The sequence below is a fragment of the Chionomys nivalis genome, chromosome 12 (genome assembly GCF_950005125.1).
Source record: "Chionomys nivalis chromosome 12, mChiNiv1.1, whole genome shotgun sequence".
Classification (NCBI taxonomy): Eukaryota; Metazoa; Chordata; class Mammalia; order Rodentia; family Cricetidae; genus Chionomys; species Chionomys nivalis.
Genome location: NC_080097.1, coordinates 52,061,032 through 52,083,877, shown reverse-complemented (window position 1 = coordinate 52,083,877; position 22,846 = coordinate 52,061,032). Strand labels below are relative to the sequence as shown.

General features: G+C 45.3%; 1 protein-coding gene across 3 annotated transcripts in view; it reads right to left on the bottom strand.

Moving 5' to 3' along the window:
• Tnfrsf19 (TNF receptor superfamily member 19) overlaps window positions 1-22,436 on the bottom strand; it is an 83,492-nt gene extending 61,056 nt beyond the window's left edge. The window contains exons 1-2 of one of the 3 annotated variants that reach the window (XM_057786731.1): window positions 22,042-22,436; window positions 3,365-3,457 (exon numbers count right to left, since the gene is read on the bottom strand). In XM_057786731.1, the coding sequence (XP_057642714.1) occupies window positions 3,365-3,442 (78 nt within the window). In that variant the 5' untranslated portion in view covers window positions 3,443-3,457; window positions 22,042-22,436. Of the gene's footprint in view, window positions 1-3,364; window positions 3,458-13,338; window positions 13,477-22,041 lie in introns of those variants that run through there. The other 2 variants (XM_057786733.1, XM_057786732.1) reach the window with 2 other exon arrangements.
• Window positions 22,437-22,846: the final 410 nt, after the last annotated feature.

The window sequence follows — 22,846 nt, the reverse complement described above, 5'->3', positions numbered from 1 at the left end:
CGTTAATCTGCAGCTCCATGCCTCAGGCTGCTTGCAAGAAAGGAATGACACACAGCGAGAGCAAAAACTGCCTCAGAGTGGGGTTCAAGTCAGTTTCTGATTTTAGAAGAACTGCTACTTTCTGAATGAGTCCGCAGGACAAGTCAACCTATAACAAATCCTTCTCAGCCCAGAGAATGTTCACTCATCCCACAGCCAGGGCCCCTTTGTTCTAGACTTAAATACTCTACCATCTGCTATTTTTCTGGTTATCTCTAACATGATTTATGAAGAAGCAACCCTGTAGGGAACCCAGGGCTTTTACTACCTGAAAATTTCTGAATTAAAACCAACCAACCAACCAACCGACCGACCTTTTATGATCTTAAAGGAATCTAAACATACACAATGCATACACCGGTGAGACGGATTCAGACCATCACAAGAACTCCAGGGTCTCAAGATGTAGCCCAGGCTGGCCTCAAACTCCCGACCCTCATGCCTCCTCTCCCCAAGGACTGCTACCTGGTTGGATGGAGATTCCAGGTGCACTACGCTCACTTGGAGACGCTCTTTAAAACCCCTATCTGACAACCATGAGCTCACACCTCCTGAGGGAGGTGGCAGAGATGGCAAACGGCCAGCTCTAGACTCTTCCAGACAGACGTGCTGTGTGAACCCGAACTCACAGCCTCACTGATGGCCACCCAGCCTTTCCTGGGCTGAACAGTGTGCTTTAGCTCAGAGCATAGACCTTACGTAGAAAAATTACACCGGGATCAAAAGCAAGGCAATAAGTAATCCCCCCCAATTCATTAGCTTAATTGACTTAGCGACATCTATCTATCTACTAAAAACAGGTTCACATTATTACTGTCATTCTATAAATACGTGCTTTTTTTGCCTTTTTCTAACATCTATTAATTTATTTACATACTTATTTGTGTGTGTCTGTAGTGCTCACACAACAGCACTCATGTGGAGGTCAGGGGACAATTTGTGGGAGTCCATTCTCTCCCTCCACCATGTGGGTCCCAGGCAACAAACGGAAGTCATCAGGCTTGAAGGTGAGTATTCCTATCCACTGAGCCATCTCGCTGGCCCTTATTTATTGATGGACAATGTTCTATTGAGAAACTTAGTATCGGGCTGGGAATGTAGCTCAGTTGGTAGAATTGCCTGCCTATCATGAATGAAGTCCTGGGTTCAGTCCCTAGCACTGTATAGCCCTATGTGAGAGGTGCGTGGAAGAGGATCAGAAGTTCAAGGTCATCCTTGGCTAAAGAGTTCAAGACCAACTTGAGCTACATAACGTTGTCTTTCATAGTAACATAAAATCATGTATCTATATAAAAAAATGAAAATTGAAGTGAATTTGTTTAAAGTAATAAGGGACAAATGGGAGGGAGAGAGGCGAGAAGAGGAAGGGTGGAGGGGAGGGTGACTTCAACATATAATAACCTGTACAAAAGTTGAAAAACAACTAAGTAAAAATTTAAAAATACACTTATAAGGTTATCTTAAAATGAGAACATAGCTCAAATGGTGGAGGGTTTGCTTAGCATTCGCAAAGACCCAAGCTTGATCCCTAGCACCATGTAATATGGGTGTGGCCATCTGTGCTGACAACCCAAGCACCCGGGCAGGAAGACCAGTTCAAGGCCATTCTCAGCTGTGTAGCAAGTTCAAGGTCATCACAGCAACTGGAGACCCTATCTACGAATAACAAAAACAACAATTACCTGCTGAGATGTGAGAAGGCGGGAAACTTTTATTTTTTAATTATTATTTATTGACTGAGAAGTTCTCAGGATGAACATTTGTGAAGTCATACACAGAGCAGCCTTGTTAATGGTGTCTCAGAAGACCATTGGCTCCGCCTTTTACCCTAAGCAGGGATGCCCTCGTTAACTTAGTGGATGACCATTTTGCTGCTCTAAATTAAAGCTAAAAGTCATTAGAGATCCTGTGAGGACAGCTTCCATCAACCTTACATCTACATGTCACACACATCATAATGACCAATCACACTACAGTGCCGGAAGCCAGAGCTCCCATCATGTCTGCCAATGCTTTCAGTCAAAGCCTCCGCCTTCAGGCCAGTGGGAAGGAGAAGCCATGGGAGGCTCAGAACTAGAAAGTCCTCTGTGGGTAGAGGTCTAACAGACCTTTTCCCTACCTTTCATAGCTCCAGACAGAAGTTTCCCTTTTGCCCCAGATAAATGTAATCTCCTTGAGGAAGAGATTCTACCTCTGTCCCAGGCCATGAACTCAGTGCTGGACAACTGTAAGGCCAGAAAGGAGGTTTTCCTCTTGGCTACATGGCTTCCTCACAGACTCAGGCTCCAGGCTGACTTACACTGACTTCACCTTCTAAGACCCTGGGTCCTGTCTCCAAGGTTAATAGCTCTCTCTATAGGTGTATGTTCGTATTATATCCCAGATTAAATAAATGTCGATTCTACTGGATACCTCGACAGGTCTTGGGTCACACTTTCAAAACCACTAAAAATTCTCTGTCTTTAACACTCTTTGACCTCACGATAGATGCAAATACCACATCAAATAGATTTCATCTGTTCTGAACTGGAGATGTAGCTCAGTGGTACAATAGGTGCCTAGCATGCACAAGGCCCTGAATTCAATCCCACAAAACAACAACCAACTATTCCAACTTCTTCACTAACTGTGTGGATCCTGGAAATCAGTGTAGAATTTATGGTCTTCTTAGCGTCTAAGCCAGGGGTTCTCAACCTGTAGGTCGTGACCCTTTTGGGAGGGGGGGGGAGCGAAAGACCCTTTCACAGGGGTTGCATATTAGATATCCTACTCATCCAATATTTATATTATCATTCATAACAGTAGCAAAATTACGCTTAGGAAGTAGTAACAAAAATAATTTTATGGTTGGAGGGTCCCCACAACACGAGGAACTCTAGTAAAGAATCCCTGAATGAGGGTTGAGAACCACTGCTCTAGGGTATACTATGAGAGAACTATGCTTATAAACCCCAAATAATGTCATTAGCCTAATATAACATGAGGAGTGACGTGGCAACTCACTTTATGACTTTACCTAGATTTAAGTGAGATCATTTCAACACCTGTGGCAAACTTCCTGGCTCAACAGCACTGCCTAAATACAAAAGAGAGCAGGCATAATTTGGAGAAAAATTAAAAAAACAATGATTTCATAAGTAGAAAACAGTCTTGCTAGTATTATTTTTGCTTTCTTTGAGAAAGGATCTTGCTACACAGCCCAGGATGGTCTCGAACCTGCAATCTTCCTGCCTCACCCTCAAGGGCTGGGATTTCGGCACTCCTAATCCTGAGGCCACTATATGAATTCTCCATGTTCCTATGAAAGAAAGAAGAGTGTACTTACCAAACAGCCCAGGACAAGCATGGTAATGAGGAGCACTCTCCCTTGCTCGAGGAGGACCCTTGAAGCCATGGCTTTCATCAGATGTGTTTATCCCTGAGGACAAGACAAGGAGAAGAAGGGAGACACAGTTAGCACTCAGAGTCTTAGGGAGCACTCTCACACAGTGATATGACCACCATTTTCCCTAATACAAGGCACTGAATATTACTTATTTTTTTAAAGAACCATTGTATTTTATTTATGTATGCATGTGTTTCCTGCATGAATAGGGCCAACAGGGTAATAACAGTAACAAAACAACATTTCTAAGCACCAGTGTGTGTCTAGCATGCTAATTTGCTTACGCCAGAGACTTTCTCAACCTTCCTAATGCCACGACCCTTTCATACAGTTCCTCATGTTGTGGTGATCCCCAACCATAAAATTATTTCATTGCTATCTCCTAACTGTAATTTTACTGCTGTTATGAACTATATAATATAAATATCTGTATTTTTCAACAGACTTAGGCGATCCCCATGAAAGGGTTGTTCAAAGTTGTTCAACCCTTAAAGGGGCTGAGACCTACAGGCTGAGAACCACTGTTCTAGACCATCAGTATATCATATTTTAGAGATGGGGAAATGACACACAGGGAGGGTTAAGGAGATAAATTGCACTCCCCGAAGTATATACCACAGGTCCTGAGATGTGAAAAATGTGTGATTCTTTAAAAGTCAATAAGGTGTAATTAGTAGCTGGGCATAGTGGTGCACACCTTTAATCCCAGTATTTGGGAGGCAGAGGCAGGTGAATCTCTGTGAGTTCGAGTCCAGCCTGGTCTACTACATAGTTCAAGGACAGTTGGAGCTACATAGCGACACCCTGTCTTGAAAACACTAAAAAAGCAGGGCGGTGGTGGTGCACGTCTTTAATCCCTGCACTTGGGAGACAGAGGCAGAGGCAGGGGTATCTCTGTGAGTTCGAGGCCAGCCTGGTCTACAAGAGCTAGTTCCAGGATAGGCTCCAAAGCTTCAGAGAAACACTGTCTCAAAAAACCAAAAAATTGCCGGGCGGTGGTGGCGCACGCCTTTAATCCCAGCACTTGGGAGGCAGAGGCAGGCGGATCTCTGTGAGTTCGAGACCAGCCTGGTCTACAAGAGCTAGTTCCAGGACAGACTCCAAAACCACAGAAAACCCTGTCTCGAAAAACCAAAAAAAAAATTAAAAATAAATAAGTACTATAGAAGAAGAAAATGAAAAGTGTGTGATTTATTTGGTATTACAATCTAACACATAAAAGCAAGACAGGCTGAGCATCCCTTACATGAAATGCTAGGACCAGAAGAGTTTGAGATACCAGATTTTCTCTGACTCTGGGATACTGGTGCATACAGCATGCGATATATCATGCTGGGCATGAGGACCAAGTCAACTCAAACTTCATTTGCTTCATGTACAACTTAAACGTGTAGCCTGAAGGTGACTTTACAGGAAGGTTTTAATGATAGTGTGTTGTTAGAGAGAGTCTCCACTGGGTGGAATCCCCACTTGGATCCCCAGCTTGCTGGCGTGAAAAACAATCCAAACTTCCAACCTGCAAAAGCAAAGCACTTGGACCAAAAGAGAGAAAAGAGATGGATGGATGGCCTGAGTCAGTGACGGTCACCATCAACAGAAGGCTCTCTGGGGACACTGTGTGAATGCTGGGGAACATGGACACAGTGCAGAGACCCAGGGCTACTGAGATGGCTCAGCCAGCAGGTTGGTTTCTGAGACTGGCTGGACAGCGAGTCCCAGAGATCCTCCCATCACCGTCATCCAGTATTGCTATTATCGTACATACAGTTGTGCCTGGCTTTTTATGTGGATGTTCTCACTCAACCATCTCCTCCCAAACCATGAGGTTTTTGGTTTTTATTTATTTTGAGATAAGGCTGTGCTAAATTGCCCCTGGTAGGTCTTGAATTCATCTCCTGTTGCCTCAGTCTCCCTAACGGTTGGGATTAGAGGTCCGATTCAACCACGCCCAGTTCAGGATAAACTTCAATCAATGGTGGCCATGGTTCTTGGTCCCACTGCCAACAGGGAGCATCACAAGGCGGCTGTGTGAAAAAGAACAAGCCCCTTGGCCTGGGGGGAATAAGTCTCCTGCAAGGCAAATATCCCAGAAGGATAGGGAGCCCTCCAGCAAAGTGGGCGAGGTCACTGATCCACAGTGCTTCTGGAACATGAAAACTGCTATCCAGTATTAGCAACCACTGTCCATCAGGTTATGGTGCTTAAAAAAATACTTTTTTTTTACGTCTTTGAGACTTTAATACATGTATGAAATTCATTTTGATCATATTTCCACCCCACTCCTTCTCCTAACTTCTCCCAGATCCATTCCCACTCTCCACCTCTCCCAACTTTGTGGTTTTTTAAAAATAAAAGTAATGCATCGTGTCTAATTTGTGCTGCTCATGCGCTAACGGCTGTGAAGAGACCCACTAGACAGCGGACTGACTCTCAAAGAAAACCAGCTCTCCCTCTCCAAGAAGTCCTTAGCTGGCACTAGCTTCTTGGTTAGAGGTGGGGGCTATGAGGCCTGCCCCATGCCAGAATGTTGAATGGCGTGACCCTTGTGCAGGTCTTGCCCAGGCTAGCCCCGCTGCTGTGAGCTCACTAGTACGGCAGTCCCATCATTTCCAGAAGACACTTTTCACCCCAGTTCCCACCTCCGGCTCTTATAGCTTTCCTATTCTGTCTTCCTTGATGGTCTCTGAGCCCCGTGGAAACGTATGTGATACAGCTGTCCCAAATGTGGCTGGAAACTCCATAGACAGTTATTCTCTATATTTCGACCAGAGATGCTGGAAACTCCATAGAGTTCTCTATACTTCGACCAGAGATGCTGGAAACTCCATAGAGTTCTCTATACTTCGACCAGAGACTTAACAATTTCTGTGTTAACTGCCACCTTCTGCACGAAGATACTTCTCCAGTGAGGTCTGAGGGCTGTACTGATCTATGTACAGAGATATGGATTTTCAGGGCTGTATCACATCCTTAGTGATATTTATTGCTCATCCAACTCCCTTTCTCTGCCCAACCGGAATCTATCTCTCCACCTAACATCCTTCTCCGTTCCTTCCCCTTTCCTCTTCATTTTACTTATGTGTGACTCTCCCCCTCCCGATATCATGACATTTTTATTGAGCATAAACTTACATGGGACAACTGTCCTTGAAGGCTCGTCCTCTGCCAGACCACTGTGGGACATCACAGTGCAGCCAGTGGAGAACAAGACCTAGTTTTAATTAAGCTTGCACAAGGCCAAGTCCCGTGTTTATAAAAAGCACACTCCTCCTTCCTTGCTTTTAAGTAGGTATCTATCTCCATATCATGGGAGAGCAAGCAAAAGGTCAAAAGCCAAAACCAGTATAACTGATGGAGGCCAAATCAAATCCCTGTCTGGTGACCCCACATAGGGTCTTAGACAGACGGCCATGTCACTGCAGATTTGAGACTTGTATCTGCATCCAGTGACCTTTTGTATTGGGGAAAGTAGAATTGCTTCAACACAGCTGTTGACAGATATGTAAGAAAACAGCAAATTTAATCAACCCAGTTTGAATGAAGAGTCATGGGTGCCTTGGGTGGGGACAGTTCTAACACGGTACATCTGGAAGCAGCTCACAGCTCAGCAGGCATCAGGCATCACTGTCTTCTACATGCCTTTCCTATCCTGGCCAAGGAGCACTTTAGAGACCAACAGTTTCACCGGTGGTGTGTTATGAGTGTAACCATGAATTTCCTGGAAAAAGTGAGATTCCTTATGAAATTATTTGGCATTCATCAAAAAGAAAAATGAAACGAAAACAAAATAACCAGTGTTAATAATAAAAAGGCCATTTGTGAAATTGTTTTAAAACTTTAGCATTCAGGGTTCGACTCAAAGACAGATAATAAGCATTTATGTTTCAGGGTTCTATGTATCTCACAGGAACTCATCAAGGCCGAGAAATACAAATTACTGTTTCTGTATAATAGTCTGTAAGTCTGAAGATTCTCTTGTTTATCAAAATGTCCATGCTGAAAACACCTTCTAACCACCCAGCATCCATGTCTATGGAACAGGTACAGAGAAACTGCCCTTCGTCACACCAAGCAGGCTAATGGTATCAGAGCTAGGCCAGAGCGCGGAGGTACGGGGATCCAAAGTGCCGGGCTGGCTGCATCTCGCCAGCTGCACCGTGGAGGCTCTTACAAATGAAGTCACTCAGCCTGCTCATTTGCGTGAATGGGTACTAATGCAGATATGTCCCAACTGGCCTAGCTTGGCAGGGATGGGAATAGAACAGGTGCTGGAGATGCACACCCCTGGCGCTCGTTGAAAATAAATTAAAAAAAAAACAAAAACAAAAACAACTGTGCTGTGTGTACATGGCAAAGGGGCCTTAGAGGCAGCAGCTTAGGAAAGCAATGCCCAGGGGACACTAAATTGGCTAGGCTGGGCAGACCTGTAGAGCAGTCCCTAAACAGCGTCTGCCCTAGCTTAACTGTCAAAGATCTGGAACCCTGTGAATGTTGTCTGGGTACTGATCCTCCCAGCATTAGTAATTGCTTACTTCTCTTCCTTGTCTCTGGCAAACACTTTCTTTAGCCAAGGCAATGCATATGTTTGTGTGTGTATACATATATATATTCATTCTTTATGCATATGAGTGTTTTGTACTCATGGACGTGTGTCATGCATGTTCCTGGTGTCTCCTGATCCTGGAGTTACAAGCAGTTACAAGAGCTACCATGTGGGTGCTGGGAACTGAATTCAGATCCTCTGCAAGATCAACAAATGCTTTTAACTGCTGAAGCATCTCTCCAGACCCAATGCTTGGGCTTCTGAAAACAACTTCCAGTGTTATGAAGGACACCCCTGGAACATTAGCCAATCCGCAGCCTTGAGTCCATACTGAGGTGAGCCGATCCAGAGCCAAGCACGGGTCGTGCGTCACGTGTGAGAACACATTTTCTCATCTCCTCTTTCCACTGTATGCCTGACCTCCCTTCTCATATCCCATCACCTACCAGCCATGTGTGTTTGCCCCCAGTCAGGGTTTGGAGACTCAATTGCCAGGACATCAATTTCAATCCAGAATTGTAACTCACATAAAGTATGGGCCTGATCTATGCTACATGAAGAATAAACTGGGGATAATATTTTGTTGTTGTTGTTTTGTCTGTTTTTTTTTTTTTTTTTTTTTTTATGGAGACAGGGTTTCTCTATGTAGCCTGGCCATGCCCGACCTCAAAGATTCTCCTGCCTCTGCCTCCCAACTACTGAGATTAAAGGCGTGCGTGTGCCACCACCACCTGGTGAGATGATAGTTTATCCCTCAGAGCTGTAAAGGATCAAACAATGTAAGTGAAAAATACATGCCAAGATAACACAAGACCGAAATATAAGTGACTGGAGGAAGATAAAACTCCAGGTAAAGGAACTCATTCTTGGACGCAGGGCTCAGACCAGGGATGACCAACCTCAGGCAGCAGCTGTCTTTAGGAAGGGAAGACTATTAGTTATATCCTAGCCTAAACAAGAAGTAGCATCTGAGAACCACCTGCATACTTGATCTGGTAAATTCTCAAAGCATATGCCTCTGGGGATGCTTAGATAATCTGCATAATCTTTGAGAGAATGAATCATTGGCTTTCTCTTCTCTCTCTCTCTTTTTTTTTTTTTTTTGGTTTTTCGAGACAGGGTTTCTCTGTAGCTTTGGAGCCTGTCCTGGAACTAGCTCTTGTAGACCAGGCTGGACTTGAACTCCGAAAGATCCGCCTGCCTCTGCCTCCCAAGTGCTGGGATTAAAGGTGTGCGCCCAGCGACTCTATTCTTTCATCTCTATGCTTTATTTTACTTTACTTTTGGTTTTTGAGGTCGAGTGTCACTGTGTAGGCCAAACTCACAGCAAACCTCTTGCCTCATCCTCCCTATTGCAGAACGTAAAAGCACAAGCCACCACACTCAGCCCCTATTTTTCTAGCTCTCAAAAACTACTCCTTAACCCCCAGATAAAGTGGATGGAACAGGTAAGTTTTTATCTAGCAAAACCATACTAACATTACGTAGCAAAGCAGGGTTCAACTCATGAATTTCTCTCTCTCTCTCATATATATATATATATGCATATATAGAAAATAAGATATATAAGAATAAATAAGAAATGCATGTATAGAAAATATGCAATAAGATAGAACATTCAAGAAATGGGAGAAGACGAAAGCAAATCCACAAGCTTACTGCTTATAAAAATCGCCATGGAAACGAAGCCTATGTGATGATAAATGCAAATGCTTACAATGGAGCAGGGGCTTAGAAATACTGCTAGTCCCACACACTAGGAGAAGAAAACACAGCAATTTAGGACACCATTTTCAAGCAGGACAATAAGCCTCAGTCGGTGGCTACTCTGAATCTCATCCTAACTTTGCTGTATTCAGAAAATCCTTACTGCAAGGGAGCTGGAATCCCTGGCAGCCTGGGAGGAAGGTTGTAGAGATGTGCAAAAGTTGAGAGCAATGTGCACACTGGAAGGGAAGGGAGAGTGACTTCTCTTCCAAATAACAAAATGTTTGCGACCAGAAACTCTACAAACATTAAGATTTTCTGCTGCCAAATACAACGATTCAAATTCTCCCAAGTTCAAAACCAACAAGGGCCACTGTCAGGCTTCTTGCTCTGTTTGCTTTGTTTAAACAGAACTTGACCCGCAGCAGGGTTTTCCTCAGATGAAGTCTCTTTTATTTCTTGAGTTGTAAACTCAATCATGCTTGCTCTAGGGAGATGTCAGGATTCTCAAAATGTTCACTCAGTAAATACACTGATAATAAATGGTGTACTCTTTCTGAGATCTATCGACTGTTCACCCTAAGATACAAGTAGAACAATGGCGGCATCATTGGCCACACGTGTTCAAACACAGTCGCTCCAGGACTGTGCACAGCCATCCTACGCCACAGCTGTTGAAATTTGTATTTTGGAAGGAAGCCTGGGTTGATTCCAAAAAGGTCTTTATACCATTTGGAGTGTCCTCCTTCAGAGGCTGTCTCCGCTCATTCAGAATTTCCTTGTGGGACCCCTCCAAACTTCTTTTATTTTATTTTATTCTTTTTTTTTTTTTATGAGAAGCTCAATAACCGCAGCCTCGTATAATTGCTGACTTGATGGATGATTCTTCTTTTCAAACCCTGAGTTTCCAGCCTATAGTTTAAAAAGTCTATGCTTTGTAATGTGTGGACGAGAAGATAGCCCAGCTCTGTTTAAACATCGTACGTTCAAATGTAAACACTTTCAACAAATAAAGTATGATGAATGAACTCGATGCTTAGCCTGCTCACCAGAGGCAATTCTGTCCTGATTGCCTTGTTTGTCTTTTCCCTCGGCTGGAGTTTCCTTCACGAAGCCTATGGACATCCACTAGTCACCTGCTGCGGGGCACATATACTTCACTGTTCTGTGGCCTCTGCCCACTGGCTGGCAGCTGCTGACTCATTCGCTTGGAGTGTCCGCTTAGCCCAGGAGGACATTCTTAGCCAGCCGGGTTCAGCACTGGAAGAACTTGACGGTTTTCAATACTGATTTGTCAGATTTAAAACCATTTGGAATTCTGTGATTGAATTGAAGATGCACGGAGCTTTCCGGCTGTGCCGGGGCTAAGTGTGGGGTGGAACTAACTGGTCTAGAGGATTGAACTAAAATGAGCCTGGGCTCACAGATTTAAATAAGTAAATTACACTAATGTACTAAGGAGGACATACAAAGTCACACACTTTCAAAAGTCATTCTTTGTCTTTGGGCTCACAGTTCATTTGAACTCTCAAATATACATGAATTAAGCTCTGAATCATTTCATCATCTGCATTGATTTTCTGGGCTTTTGGAGGGCTTTAAAAACTCATTTTAGAGGCTAGAAAGATGGCTCAGCAGTGGTTAAAAGCACTTAAGAGCACTGGTTGCTCTTCCAGGGGACCAGGGTTCAATTCCCAGCCCCCATATAGCAGCTCTCAACTATCTGTAACTCCAGTCCCAGGATATCTGACACCATTTCCTGACCTCTGCAGGTACTACAATATGCACTTGCTACACTGACATGCATGCAAGCAAAACACCCATACAGCCATACATAAAATAAAAATAAAGGTTAAAGAAAGCTTTAAACATTTTTATAGGAGATGGCTCAGTAGGTAAGAGTGCTTGCTCTGCCAACATGAGGACCTGAGTTCAGATTCCTGGCACCCACATAAACACACACACAAGGTGTGACCACAAGTCCCTGTAACCCAGTGTGGGGATCGGAGACGGTGGATCGCAGCTGTCTGGTAGTTTGCCTGAAAAAACAATCTTCTGGTTCAGTGAGAGGTCATGTCTCAAGGGAATAAGGTAAATGGCAATAAAGATATTCAACTGTCTTCTAGCCTCCGCAAGTCCACACACCACACACACACACACACACACACACACACACTACTTGCACATTAGCAATCCGCCTCATACAAGTCTACAAGTCTTCAGGGAAAGTCATTTTATACTGTGGTTACTGCCATCTCCAGTGCAGTATCTGTTGGCTTCAGATTAAAATCCAGCCTGGACTCACCATTCATCACTTCCACCAAAGAAACAGTTTCTACAATTGTCCAGAAAATATTAGCATACCATCTCATGAGTTAACATCTACCATGGGAAAGAAAATTCTAAAGTCAATAAAGTCATGTAGCCCTGATAATAAAGTAGACGTCATAAGACATTTTCATTGATTAAAAAGAACTTACAGAACTTTATGATAAGGCATTAACGCTAAGGCAATATTTTCACAACACACTTTTATATTTTATGTTCCTTTCATACCAACTCAACACGCAAAGTTTTGTTTTTGTTACCCATACCTCCGAATCCTTCAAAACTGTCTTCTACATTTAGTACTTAATTCTTCACCCCTCTAGATACATGTCTTCCTCCTCAGAAAATATCCCGAGCAAATCCTGAACTAATGTAATATAATCCTCCCTGTGCATACAAGAAGTTAATCATAAAATGACAACACAAAAATAAATTCTTGTTTACATAAGCTATGTCTAACAATATCCATTTCCTGTGTGTATAAATTGCCTTGTCAAAGGACATGTCACTTAAGTAAAAAAAAATCACATCTTCAGAAATAAATTGAATTAAACTATTTCATTTAGAGAAATACCCATCAGTGTTTATAGTTTTGTTTACCAACTGAGTCCTAGGCTTAGTGGTTAGTTTACTACTATTAAAACTGATAATAGGTTTTGGATGCCGCCAAACCTGAGAATACATCTGGTAACCCCAATACTCAGTACTCGGAAGGCAGAAGGATTCAGCTCAAGGCCAGCCTGAACAACAAAAGTTTGGGGCCAGGCTGAGCTACATGAAGAGACCCCTAAAATAACAGAATATAATGTATCTAACTCATAGTTCAAGAAATGCCAAGGGGGCGCTGACAAGCCCGTGAGAGCTGGCTCCTCTCCTCCAGTCTATGGCATGCTCTGCTTATATGTGCTAGCAACTCTGGCATTCAATCCTTTTTGCACGGAATGAGAATGATTCTGGGCTACAGATGGATCTTCTAAACGTTCCCCTTCGGCCCTCTCCCCCGCAGTTGCGCAGTAGGGCGTGGGCGCCAGCTAGGGGCTCCGGGTGCCTGCCCAGAGACACTGGAAAAGTGAGAGGGTGGGTGGGCTAGGCGCGATCTGCACACGCACGCACACGTGCCTTACAAACACATCCTTCACGGACTAAACCCTAGCTAAGTCCTGTCACTCATGCTTTCGCCCCCCAAATGACTTGGCTATCCTGGGTGCTTCTCCCGGCACGTGCGCCTCGGCTGGGCTGCGAGCCCTCCTGCCTCAGGCGTCCTCCTCCCCTCGGCTCGGATCCCCCAAGCCAGCTGGGCCCCGCACCGTTGCAGTCCCGTTGCAGAGGCACCTACCTTTCCCTTGTCCTGCACTGCTGCGCCCGACTGCAGTCCGAGGCTGGGGTGGTGTGAGGTGCGGACGCTAGGCTGCACCGGGATCCGGAGAAGCCCTGCCGCCACTCCGCTTTGTAGCCCGGCAACCGCCGCTGCCGGAACCCGCCCCGCCCCTGCTCGCCGGGAGCCCCGCCCCCGGATCCCGCTCTCCTCCCAGAATCTCATCCCGCCCCTAGTTAGTCCCCGTGGTGCTAAAAGCCTAATCTAGGTACCTCACCACACTCCCAGCCCAAAGCTAGCCACTCCCACTGACGACGCCCGGCTTCTAATCTGTCACCATGCCCACCCCTCCAGTCCCAGACAACCCTTGGGTCTGCACCCGTCCCACAGTTGCGGCCAGGCATGCTCTGGCTCTCCCAACCCCTGCCCTGGGCTCTAGTTATGGGTTCTTTTCGCATCAGGCTGCTTAGGCCAGTGGATGCAGAATAAACAGGGAAAGACTGAGTAGAGGAACTAAAACCATCAGGTTTCCTTAGGAGCAGGAAGGGAGCCTTCCTTTCACCTCTAGATTATTTCCCCAGGATCTCTCCTTTTCCTTTGCCGGATCACATGGCACCCAGAGCCTGTTTTTTTTTTCATGGGAGGGGCCAGAGAAGATGACAGCTGGATCTACAGTTGTGACCCCTCAGCTTGGGTCACCGAAGACTGTGAGGACTCAGCTCACATAACAGGACCAGCCACCTGCATGATAACCTCCAGGAGCTGGGCCTGGGGTGCCGGACTGCCAAGGACTACTCCTTGTTCAGGAACCTGGTCCAAGGGCTAGTATCACCATTAAACCTGAACCACTGGCCATGGGAAGGGGACATAGCAGAAGGCAGGTCCAAGCTCAGTGGCTTCCATGTACTGTGTGACGAGGTAATGTTTATAATTCTGAGCCTTAGTTTGAGCATCTAGGAAGAAGGAGCTAGCGGTACCCACTTTATATTAAAATAGGTTGTGCTGTGCCAAAGGAATGTGAGCCACCACTGCCCTGCGTGGGCAACCCTGCATGACTTTAACGCAGAAGTACATCGCTGTTTTCTTTGCTGATCTGACCTTCCCTAAGTCTTGCTTCTCTTGGTATGGAATTTGCTTCTTGGAACCTCATTGGCTATCTTGCTGAGTGAATGTAAAAGTGGGTAGCTTTTATCATTTATCTCCCAAAACACAGCTTGTGACCCCACACTGCAAACAACGTGGTGGAGTGCTAGGTACCCGTGAAGAAAACCTTACCACTCCTAAGTGTCAGCTTTAAAGGTGGAGACTTTGAATGTAACACACTCGGGACATAAATCCCGGAACAATTATTTGGAGGTGGTTTACAGCATGTGCTTGAGTTTATTTGAATGTCAAGGCAAGGGTGCTTGTCCCTGACCCATGCATCACTAACACTCTTGAGCACCCTGCTAAGGTGGATGGCCACAGAGTGCTTCTTTCCCCACCATGCCTCCATCTCTTGAGGGTGTGTCTTACTTTCTTGATAGCCCAGAGCCTCACATAGTCAGTTCGTTCATCCTTACCAAACTAAACCTCTGCTTCCTCCTTTGCAAAATCTCTGGCACTCACTATTCTTGTTCCTTTACCTCCTGCTACCACCTCCTGCACAGTACGGTGTCTCCACCCCCACCCCAACTCCCCCAGAATACGGGCCACAGTCCCCCAACCTGCGGTCTGTCTTTCTCAGCTGCCCCTGTTGGGAGGGGGCACTTCTATCCTCCCTGGATTAGCATGTAAAGATTTCCACACTTGGGCTCCACCCACGCTTGCAGCCTTATCTCCCTCTCGACCTCTAGCTTTATATTCTGACCAAACTGGTCTGCTTGCCTGGCCTCAACTGTGTCCTGCGTTTGCCCTTTCTGAGCTCCGGAAGCTTCCTCTCCATGCTCCTGCATCTTGCTTACCTCCCTGACTCTTTTCTCATATTTCACAAAGTCTTGACTCCCACGTTTCCTCCTGATCCTCAACTCAACTTCCTCCCTTCCAAGGTGTGTGATCATTTTAGCACTTGTCACAATCCTTGTGGCAAGATCTGTGGACTTCGTGTTCTTCCTCGGGGAGTTAAAACACTTCCAGAGAAAGAGGCAGATGTTGCTCCAGCTTGCGCCTCTGATAGCATCAACCACTGGGACAGATGCTAGCTAAATGGGTTTTGGTGGAATTTAATCTGCTCACCAGGAACTACCTTCTCCGACTTCAGCCAAGTGCTGCTGTCCTGTCCGCCCTCCTTTTGTACTCTGAGACAACAACCCATTATCCAGCTAATTCGTTCTTGGATCCTTTCGCGTGTTTGATTGATCTTGCCAGTTAGCTTGTTAGCTCGCTGTGCGGAGAGACCCAACTGTGAACACACAGGCTTCGAGATCAAACAATCTGGTCTTAACGCCAACTTGGCACCCAATAGTTGTATGACCTTGGAGTAGTTAACCACTGGATATTTCCCTTCATCTGTAAAACAAGTCACTTCACTGGAGGATGATAAATAACACCAGGTATTAAAGCTCCTAGGCTAGTACTTGGCAGAGAGTACAAGCTTAGTAAATGGTACCATTCACAGGTAGGACACTGGTCAATAAAATGACAGTAAATTACTGAAATAACAACTGACAATGGGAAGAGGGACATGAACCTCTGCACTCTAACCCTTAGTTAAACAGTATTCTCTCCTTTGCTTTGCTTGAGTGTTCCTAAGACCCACTAACAGCACTCATCAGCCCCCAGGCTCACAACCAAGCACCGATGGGCCCTCTTAAAGAATCACAAGCTTTAGCTGAGTGTGGGATCATGATGGGATGAGGCAGAAAGGTTGGAAGTTCAAAGTCAACCTGGGCCACACAGTGAGACCCTGTCAAAAACAAAGAGAGAATGAGAAGAGGTTGCTAGGCTCCTACAGAATGAAACTTATGCTTTGAATTCGGGCTGGGAACATTTTCCTCTCGTTAAGCGCTGGATCTTCTCAACAACTTGAGATTTTAAGTGGAAAAGCTAAGTCGCTTGAGGATCTTAAAAAGAGGTATTGTTTTTAAGATTAGTTTTAAGGTAGGTTTTGTTGTTGTTGTTTGAGACAGGGTCCTGTTATGTCATTGCGTAGTGCTGGCTGGTTTAGAAGCCACTATGTAGACCAGGCTAGCCTTGTGTCTGCAGCATCTCCCAGCCTGGCCTCTGGAGTAGCGGGTTTATTAGCATATGCCACCACAAGCAGATTCTATGCTTGGCTTCTACATCTAGGTTTGGCAATGTCAAAGTATCATAGAACACACTTGTTTAGGATCTTTTCATCCACAATGAAAAGTATTGGAGTAACATTACTTGTGATCTTTCAGAAAGACCGCTCACTGGCCCCGTTGGCTCACTGACTCTCTTCTTTGCTCATGGAAAGCTGCCTGACTCCTGGGGTTCCAACTATAAAACATGACTCCGTGGGAAAACAGACTAGAATGCTAGTTACATGATAACAGTGGGTTTTTTATCAGGCTACTTCACGGCATGGGGCGCATAGCAGATATTTATTGAAAATCAGTTGGATGGATGGCAGCAAGAGGTGGAGCTTCCAACCTCCAGTCCCAGGACCCACATGGTAGAAGGAGAGGACCAATTCAAGCAAGTTGCCCTCTGGTCACCACACACACGTGGCACGTGCTTACACCACCACTCTTCCACATACGCATGGACACAAATTAAATAAGCAAAATGTGTTTGAAATAACTGCTGAATGAATTAACTTGGAAGTTTGTAAATATAGGCCATAAAACAGGGGTGGGACTCCAAACCAGTTATACATGTATTTTTAAGAAGCACTGCTGCCGATTAGAGTGGGAAATTGGGAGGACTGAAGCCCAGAGGTGGAAGCCATGTTCAAAGTCACACAGTAAGTTAATAATCGAGCCAGGATCAAATTCTGGGCTCCCCAAATCCTAACTTAATCTTTCCCATACCATTAACATCTACGTAAAGGGGAAAGCGGCTATTTAGTCAACCTTGGCACATTTACAGGCCAAACTTGTTTCAAGTTGGAGCCCTTGGACGGATACTCACGAGTTCATGACCTCTAACCCCCAAGTAGATGGCCATCCACTCACTCTGCTCCTTGCCCTTCGCCACACAAGGCTAGATTAAGGAAGAGGCTGGCCAGGCCGCAGCCCATTGGTGCCACACTATTGGGTTACTCGTATACTGGAGACAGCCAACAGGGGGAAGAAAGCATATTATTGTTGGAAGAAAAAGCTTCTTAAAGTCACTTGACCTCCTCCTGGCCTCTCCTTCCCTTCTCATCAAAGATGGAAGTCACCGAGGGTGATTGTAAGTACCTTCTTAATCTAGGATGTGAGCCTTGGGCAGGCAAACTACACAAGGAAGGCTTTGGAAGCCAAACTTAATGGGCTGTGACGGCACAGAAGACGCCAGGGAGTCTCCCTATTTCCTCTCTTCATCCGTCTTATCCATTCCTCTACACCAGACAAATGCAAGTGAAGGGATCCATCTTCAGAGGAGCCTAGATGCCTAAGTTTTCCCAGAATGTCCGGGAGAGGCACTGGCATTACAGAGGCAGTGTCTGACCAACCAGTGGGGGTGGCTGCCTGAATTCAGTTCACTCTTAAAGGGAAGGCTTATGTTCAGAGTCCCTTTATGACTGAGAGTTTCTAGGCCAGCTAATTCTTATAAAATATGTGTAAAGAAAGACAAAAAATAGGACCCATTTTGTTTCGTTTGTTTGTTTTGGCCAAAATTTTAGGTACAGTGTTTGCTCACAGTGGAGTTCAGCTTTATGTAACTGGAGGAACAGCCTAGCCAGAGAACAAAGGATGCAAGATGTGAATTTAGATAGATGCTTGCACCCCTCTGAATTAATCCCGTGACCCTGAACTTGTAAATCAACTCCTCTCAGACTCACTTTGCCTCTGCGGATAATGGGGGAAGTCACAATTTTATTAGTTGTTAATTTGAATGGTAAAGTTTTTAAATACACTATTCGTGTGGCTGGAGTGCTTGATATTATTACATCAATAATTATTGAAATAATAAATGGAAGGAACAATCCATAAAGATTTACACGAACCTTTATAGATTGATGACAGTACAAAGGGGACTGGAGAGTAGCATAGTGGCTAAGAACACTTCCTGTTCTTCCAGGAAACCCGAGTTTAGGTCCCAGAACCTAGGTCATGTTGGGAGGCTCACAGCCACGTCTAAGCCCAGCTCTAGGGGATGCAGCGCCATCTTCTGGCCTCATCACATATGTTGTACACACCCATACACACACACACACACACACACAAAACTAAAAATAAGTCTTAAAAAAGAAATAATACTAAGGACAGCTAGCTAGTTGGCTTTGAAAGCAATAGACAGGTATAAAATGTAACCAGTAGTCTAATTTTTTGTACCACAAAACCTTTCTGGAAAACCAAAGGGTACATGAGAATGCACATCATGATTCTCAGCATGGCGGTGGGACAGGCCAGCCCATCATATGTGAAGTTGTACTGGATTTACAAACTGAACTCAGAAAATCCCATGGCAAATCTCCATCTATAAGTAATAATTTTTAATTAACTATCAAACTTTTCATGGATCCTACTGACACCTCCTAAGAAAATACCAATCTTTAAAAAACACCAAAGATACAGTTCATATGTCAACTTCTATATATATAGTCTTCCTGCTCCCACGTCTAACATACACACATTTTCCATATACCACTGATACATGATAATTATTTGAAATATTATAGAGAGTGGGCATGGTGGCAAATGTCTGTGATCCCAGCATTTGAGGAGTGGAGGCAGCACATAGCCACCCTCAAAACAAACAAACAAAAAATCTAAACATACACACACACACATATATACACGTACATATGTACCATATACACACACATACACACACACACACATACAGTAAAAGGCGAAAGAAAATGATGGCCACCAGTCTTTTGACGACTCAGAAATCCTTAGGAAAACAGAAGTAGAGGAGGAGTTGGGAAGTGTCCCTGCAGGTCCAGCTGACATACCTCTCACGGGGACAAAGAAAGGGTTAGAGTAGGAAGCGGCTGTTTCTACCTTTCAAACCTACATTGTTCTCTGACTGGCCCCACAGCACATTCGTCTAAGCAACTGGAAAGTAGACCATGGGGCTCAGAAAGTCAGCCGTGGGACTTTGGTAGACCAAGAGCACCCTCCGGTCTCAGTTTCCCCATGTGTGAAAGGGCTGCAGATATTCCAAGAAAAGAAACCGATTCCGTCAAGGCCCTCACTTCACCCAGTGCGCAGGCTCTCTTAAGGTCACGGAGCTAATTAGTGGACTAGACGAGTCCTTTGAAGCCGTGGCCTTTCTGCAGGAACAAAGCAGCCATTGAAGCAAGAGATAGGAAATACTTTGTAAAAACTGGGATGTTGTAAGGGAGAACTGTCGTGGACGCAGCCACTAAATCCCCAGCAGGGGCATCTGTGGCAATTAGTTAAGAAAGGCCTTTTGAAGCACCCTGGTGCCATTGGAAGTCTTCTCTTTAAAACCAAATGCGCTAGGTTTCAGTTCCCAACAAAGACACAAGGAGTAAACAATTAACTGAATTAATTTAGGCACTGAAGTGGATTTTCAAGGACTTGACTTGCCCAAGCTAGTTTTCTACAAAGCCTAAATAAATCAGATAATTGCTAATTCTCCCCTTTGTTTTGCGCCGAGGAGAGTCTGTTTGTTAAAATGAACCTAGCAGCAGAATAAACAGTCATTAGAACACGCTCTGAGCCCACAACTGAACCACGACAGCACATTCCAAGCTCATTCCCTCTGCCACTGCTCTTAAAATACTACCTTTAATGTTATTATTTGGGAGACCCTTCTAATCAAATGTTTAAAAATCGGGCTCTTGTAAGCATGATTGGCAGCACTCCCTTCCCCCTCACAAAAGAGAAAAGGAAAAAAAAGAAAGAAAAAGCAAAAGCAAACGTCCTCTTGGTGCAACTGAGCACAAGTTAGAATCTTGGACTCAGTAACTTTGCCATGATTCTAAAGAATCTCCGCTTCATAGCTGCGAAGGTTTTAAAGTTAACCCAAACATGAGAAGTGCCTATTAGCAGGAGGAAAGTTGTGAAAGTAATTTATTTAATTAGTTGGATCAGAAAGATTAATCACAAAATTAAGTGGGTCTCTAGACCTTTCATCAGAATTTCAGAATCCAGGTCTTATTTACATTCCCTCATTGCCCAGCTAACACAAAACAGACCATTATGACAATAATGAAATATTTTACCAAATAAACCTGAGGCCAGGACATTAGAATAGACCAGTGTGGGTCCAGAGCTCTGACTCCCTTCCTGAGTGCCTGCAGTTCAGTGTAAAGATGTGTGTGTGTGTGTGTGTGTGCGCACGCGAGCATGCATGCCTCTGTCTCTGTGTCTCTATCTCTGTGTATGTGTCTCTGTCTCTCTAACACTGTGTGTGTGTCTTTGTCTCTCTCTGTCTCTATCTCTGTGTGTGTCTCTGCCTGTCTGTCTCTCTGTCTCTATCTCTGCCTCTCTGTCTCTATCTCTGCCTCTCCGTCTCTCTGTCTCTATCTCTGTGTGTCTCTGCCCGTCTGTCTCTCTGTCTCTATCTCTGTCTCTGTCTCTGTTTCTATCTCTGTGTGTCTCTGTCTGTCTGTCTCTCTGTCTCTATCTCTGTCTCTGTCTCTGTCTCTCTGTCTCTATCTCTGTGTGTCTCTATCTCTGCCTCTCTATCTCTGTGTGTGTGTGTGTGCGCGTGCGCGTGTGTGTAGAAGTGATGAATTCACCAGCAGCAGTTAACTGGCAAGCTCTGTATAATTTGATTTTGTAGGGCACTAATTGAAGTGAAAATGTGGCTGAAATACTTCACGTAACATAATAACTGTTGATTGCCAGATAGTTTTGGTAAACACTTGGCAAATTGTAACTCACAACAGCTGTCACTATATATTTAGAGTAAATGTTAATTTAAGAATATTAACCTCATGAGTGTTTCTTTAAACAAAGCTCCGGCTATTTTCAAAGGTTACAGAGACTGACTTGAGTATTTTCAGCCAAACCTAGGGCAGCTTGGCCCTTGCTGTTTCTAAATTCTTCCGCTTTCCACTTGAAAGGCGTCCATCCTAAATGCCTTGCACAGGTTCCCTTGGGAATGCAAGGACACACGTGTGATAGATTCATATCTTGGAGGCCAGAGAATAAACTGCTCGTGTTGCTAGAGACGGGCCTGGGGTGGGGTGGGGGGGACCGTGGAGGGGAGGAGAGGGAGGAAGGGAGGGGAGGAGGGGGGAAAGGAAGGGAGGGAAGGAAGAGAGAGAGAGAGAGAGAGAGAGAGAGAGAGAGAGAGAGAGAGAGAGAGAGAGAGAGAGAGAGAGAGAATTTCCATCAAAATCCCCACGGTTTACTAAATAAAGTCGTTTTTCAGCCCAGTTCAGTCTGAAACCCTGCTTCCAACAATCGTTAGCGCGGCTGTTTTTGTCCTGTTAGAGCTACTCACTTCCAAGTAAGATTTGCATGACAGATCGAAAACTCTGGTGCAAACCGCGAAACAATTGCATCAAGAATCAAATTGAGTCTCGCATGCACGCAGCCTGGTGCAGGACTTGGCCACAGGCATGCTTGCTGGGAGTTGATAGAAAGCCATTTCTATTTTGAACACGCGAGAAAACCTCAGTGAAAGTTTCAACCACACACAAACGCCTACCTGCTACACGCCTGTGCTCCAGCCCCACGCTTTCGGCAGCGTGGTAGCACTTCCGCGCCAAACGCTTTAACCTTCCCAAAAATGTGTGTGGGCGCAAGCCCAGACGAAACTTCAAATCCAGGAAAATGGATTACCCGCGCAGATCAAAGGCAGGCAGGCTGGGAGATGGAGTGCCTGTAATCTGATCGCCGATCAGTTGCTGCGCATCAAAGCCAAGGCTGAATGAACTTACTCAGTATGCACGCAGATCTAGAAAGTTCGCTACCCTCGGATTCTTAGCTGGGCTCCCGCCTCCCGGGCCACAAGTTCTTTTGTTAAACGTGGGCCACGTTGTTCTGCCTCGGCTCTGGAGAACAGGCTTCTCCCCGGCCTGAGCCGCTGGATCCGCAGCTTTCTCTCGCGGTGCCCCAGCGGGGCTGCCTAGTGCCAGCGGGCTGTGCCGCATCCCTTTCATCTCGCTGAGTGGCAGCTCCCATGACATCATGCCGTGCCGTGGGGCTGGTCGGGAGAAGCCAGACAGCCTGTTTTCTAGTCGCGTTGGTCTGTGCCTCGCCCGCGATAGCCTTGCAGTCTGTCTTTTAGATGGGAGGAACCCATCAGGACTGCTCTCGCTGTGCTCCTGGCCGGTAAGATCCTGGACCTGTGCAGGTTCCCGAGGACAGCATCGGTCCGCTGCTTGTGACAAAATGCACGGAGTCTCACCAGTTCAGGGTGTCTGAAACGCAGTAGAGCTTAGTAGCAGTGTTTAACTAGGCTGTGTCTCCAAACACCTGCCTTACACTGCTAGGGTCATAGGCAAGCCTTT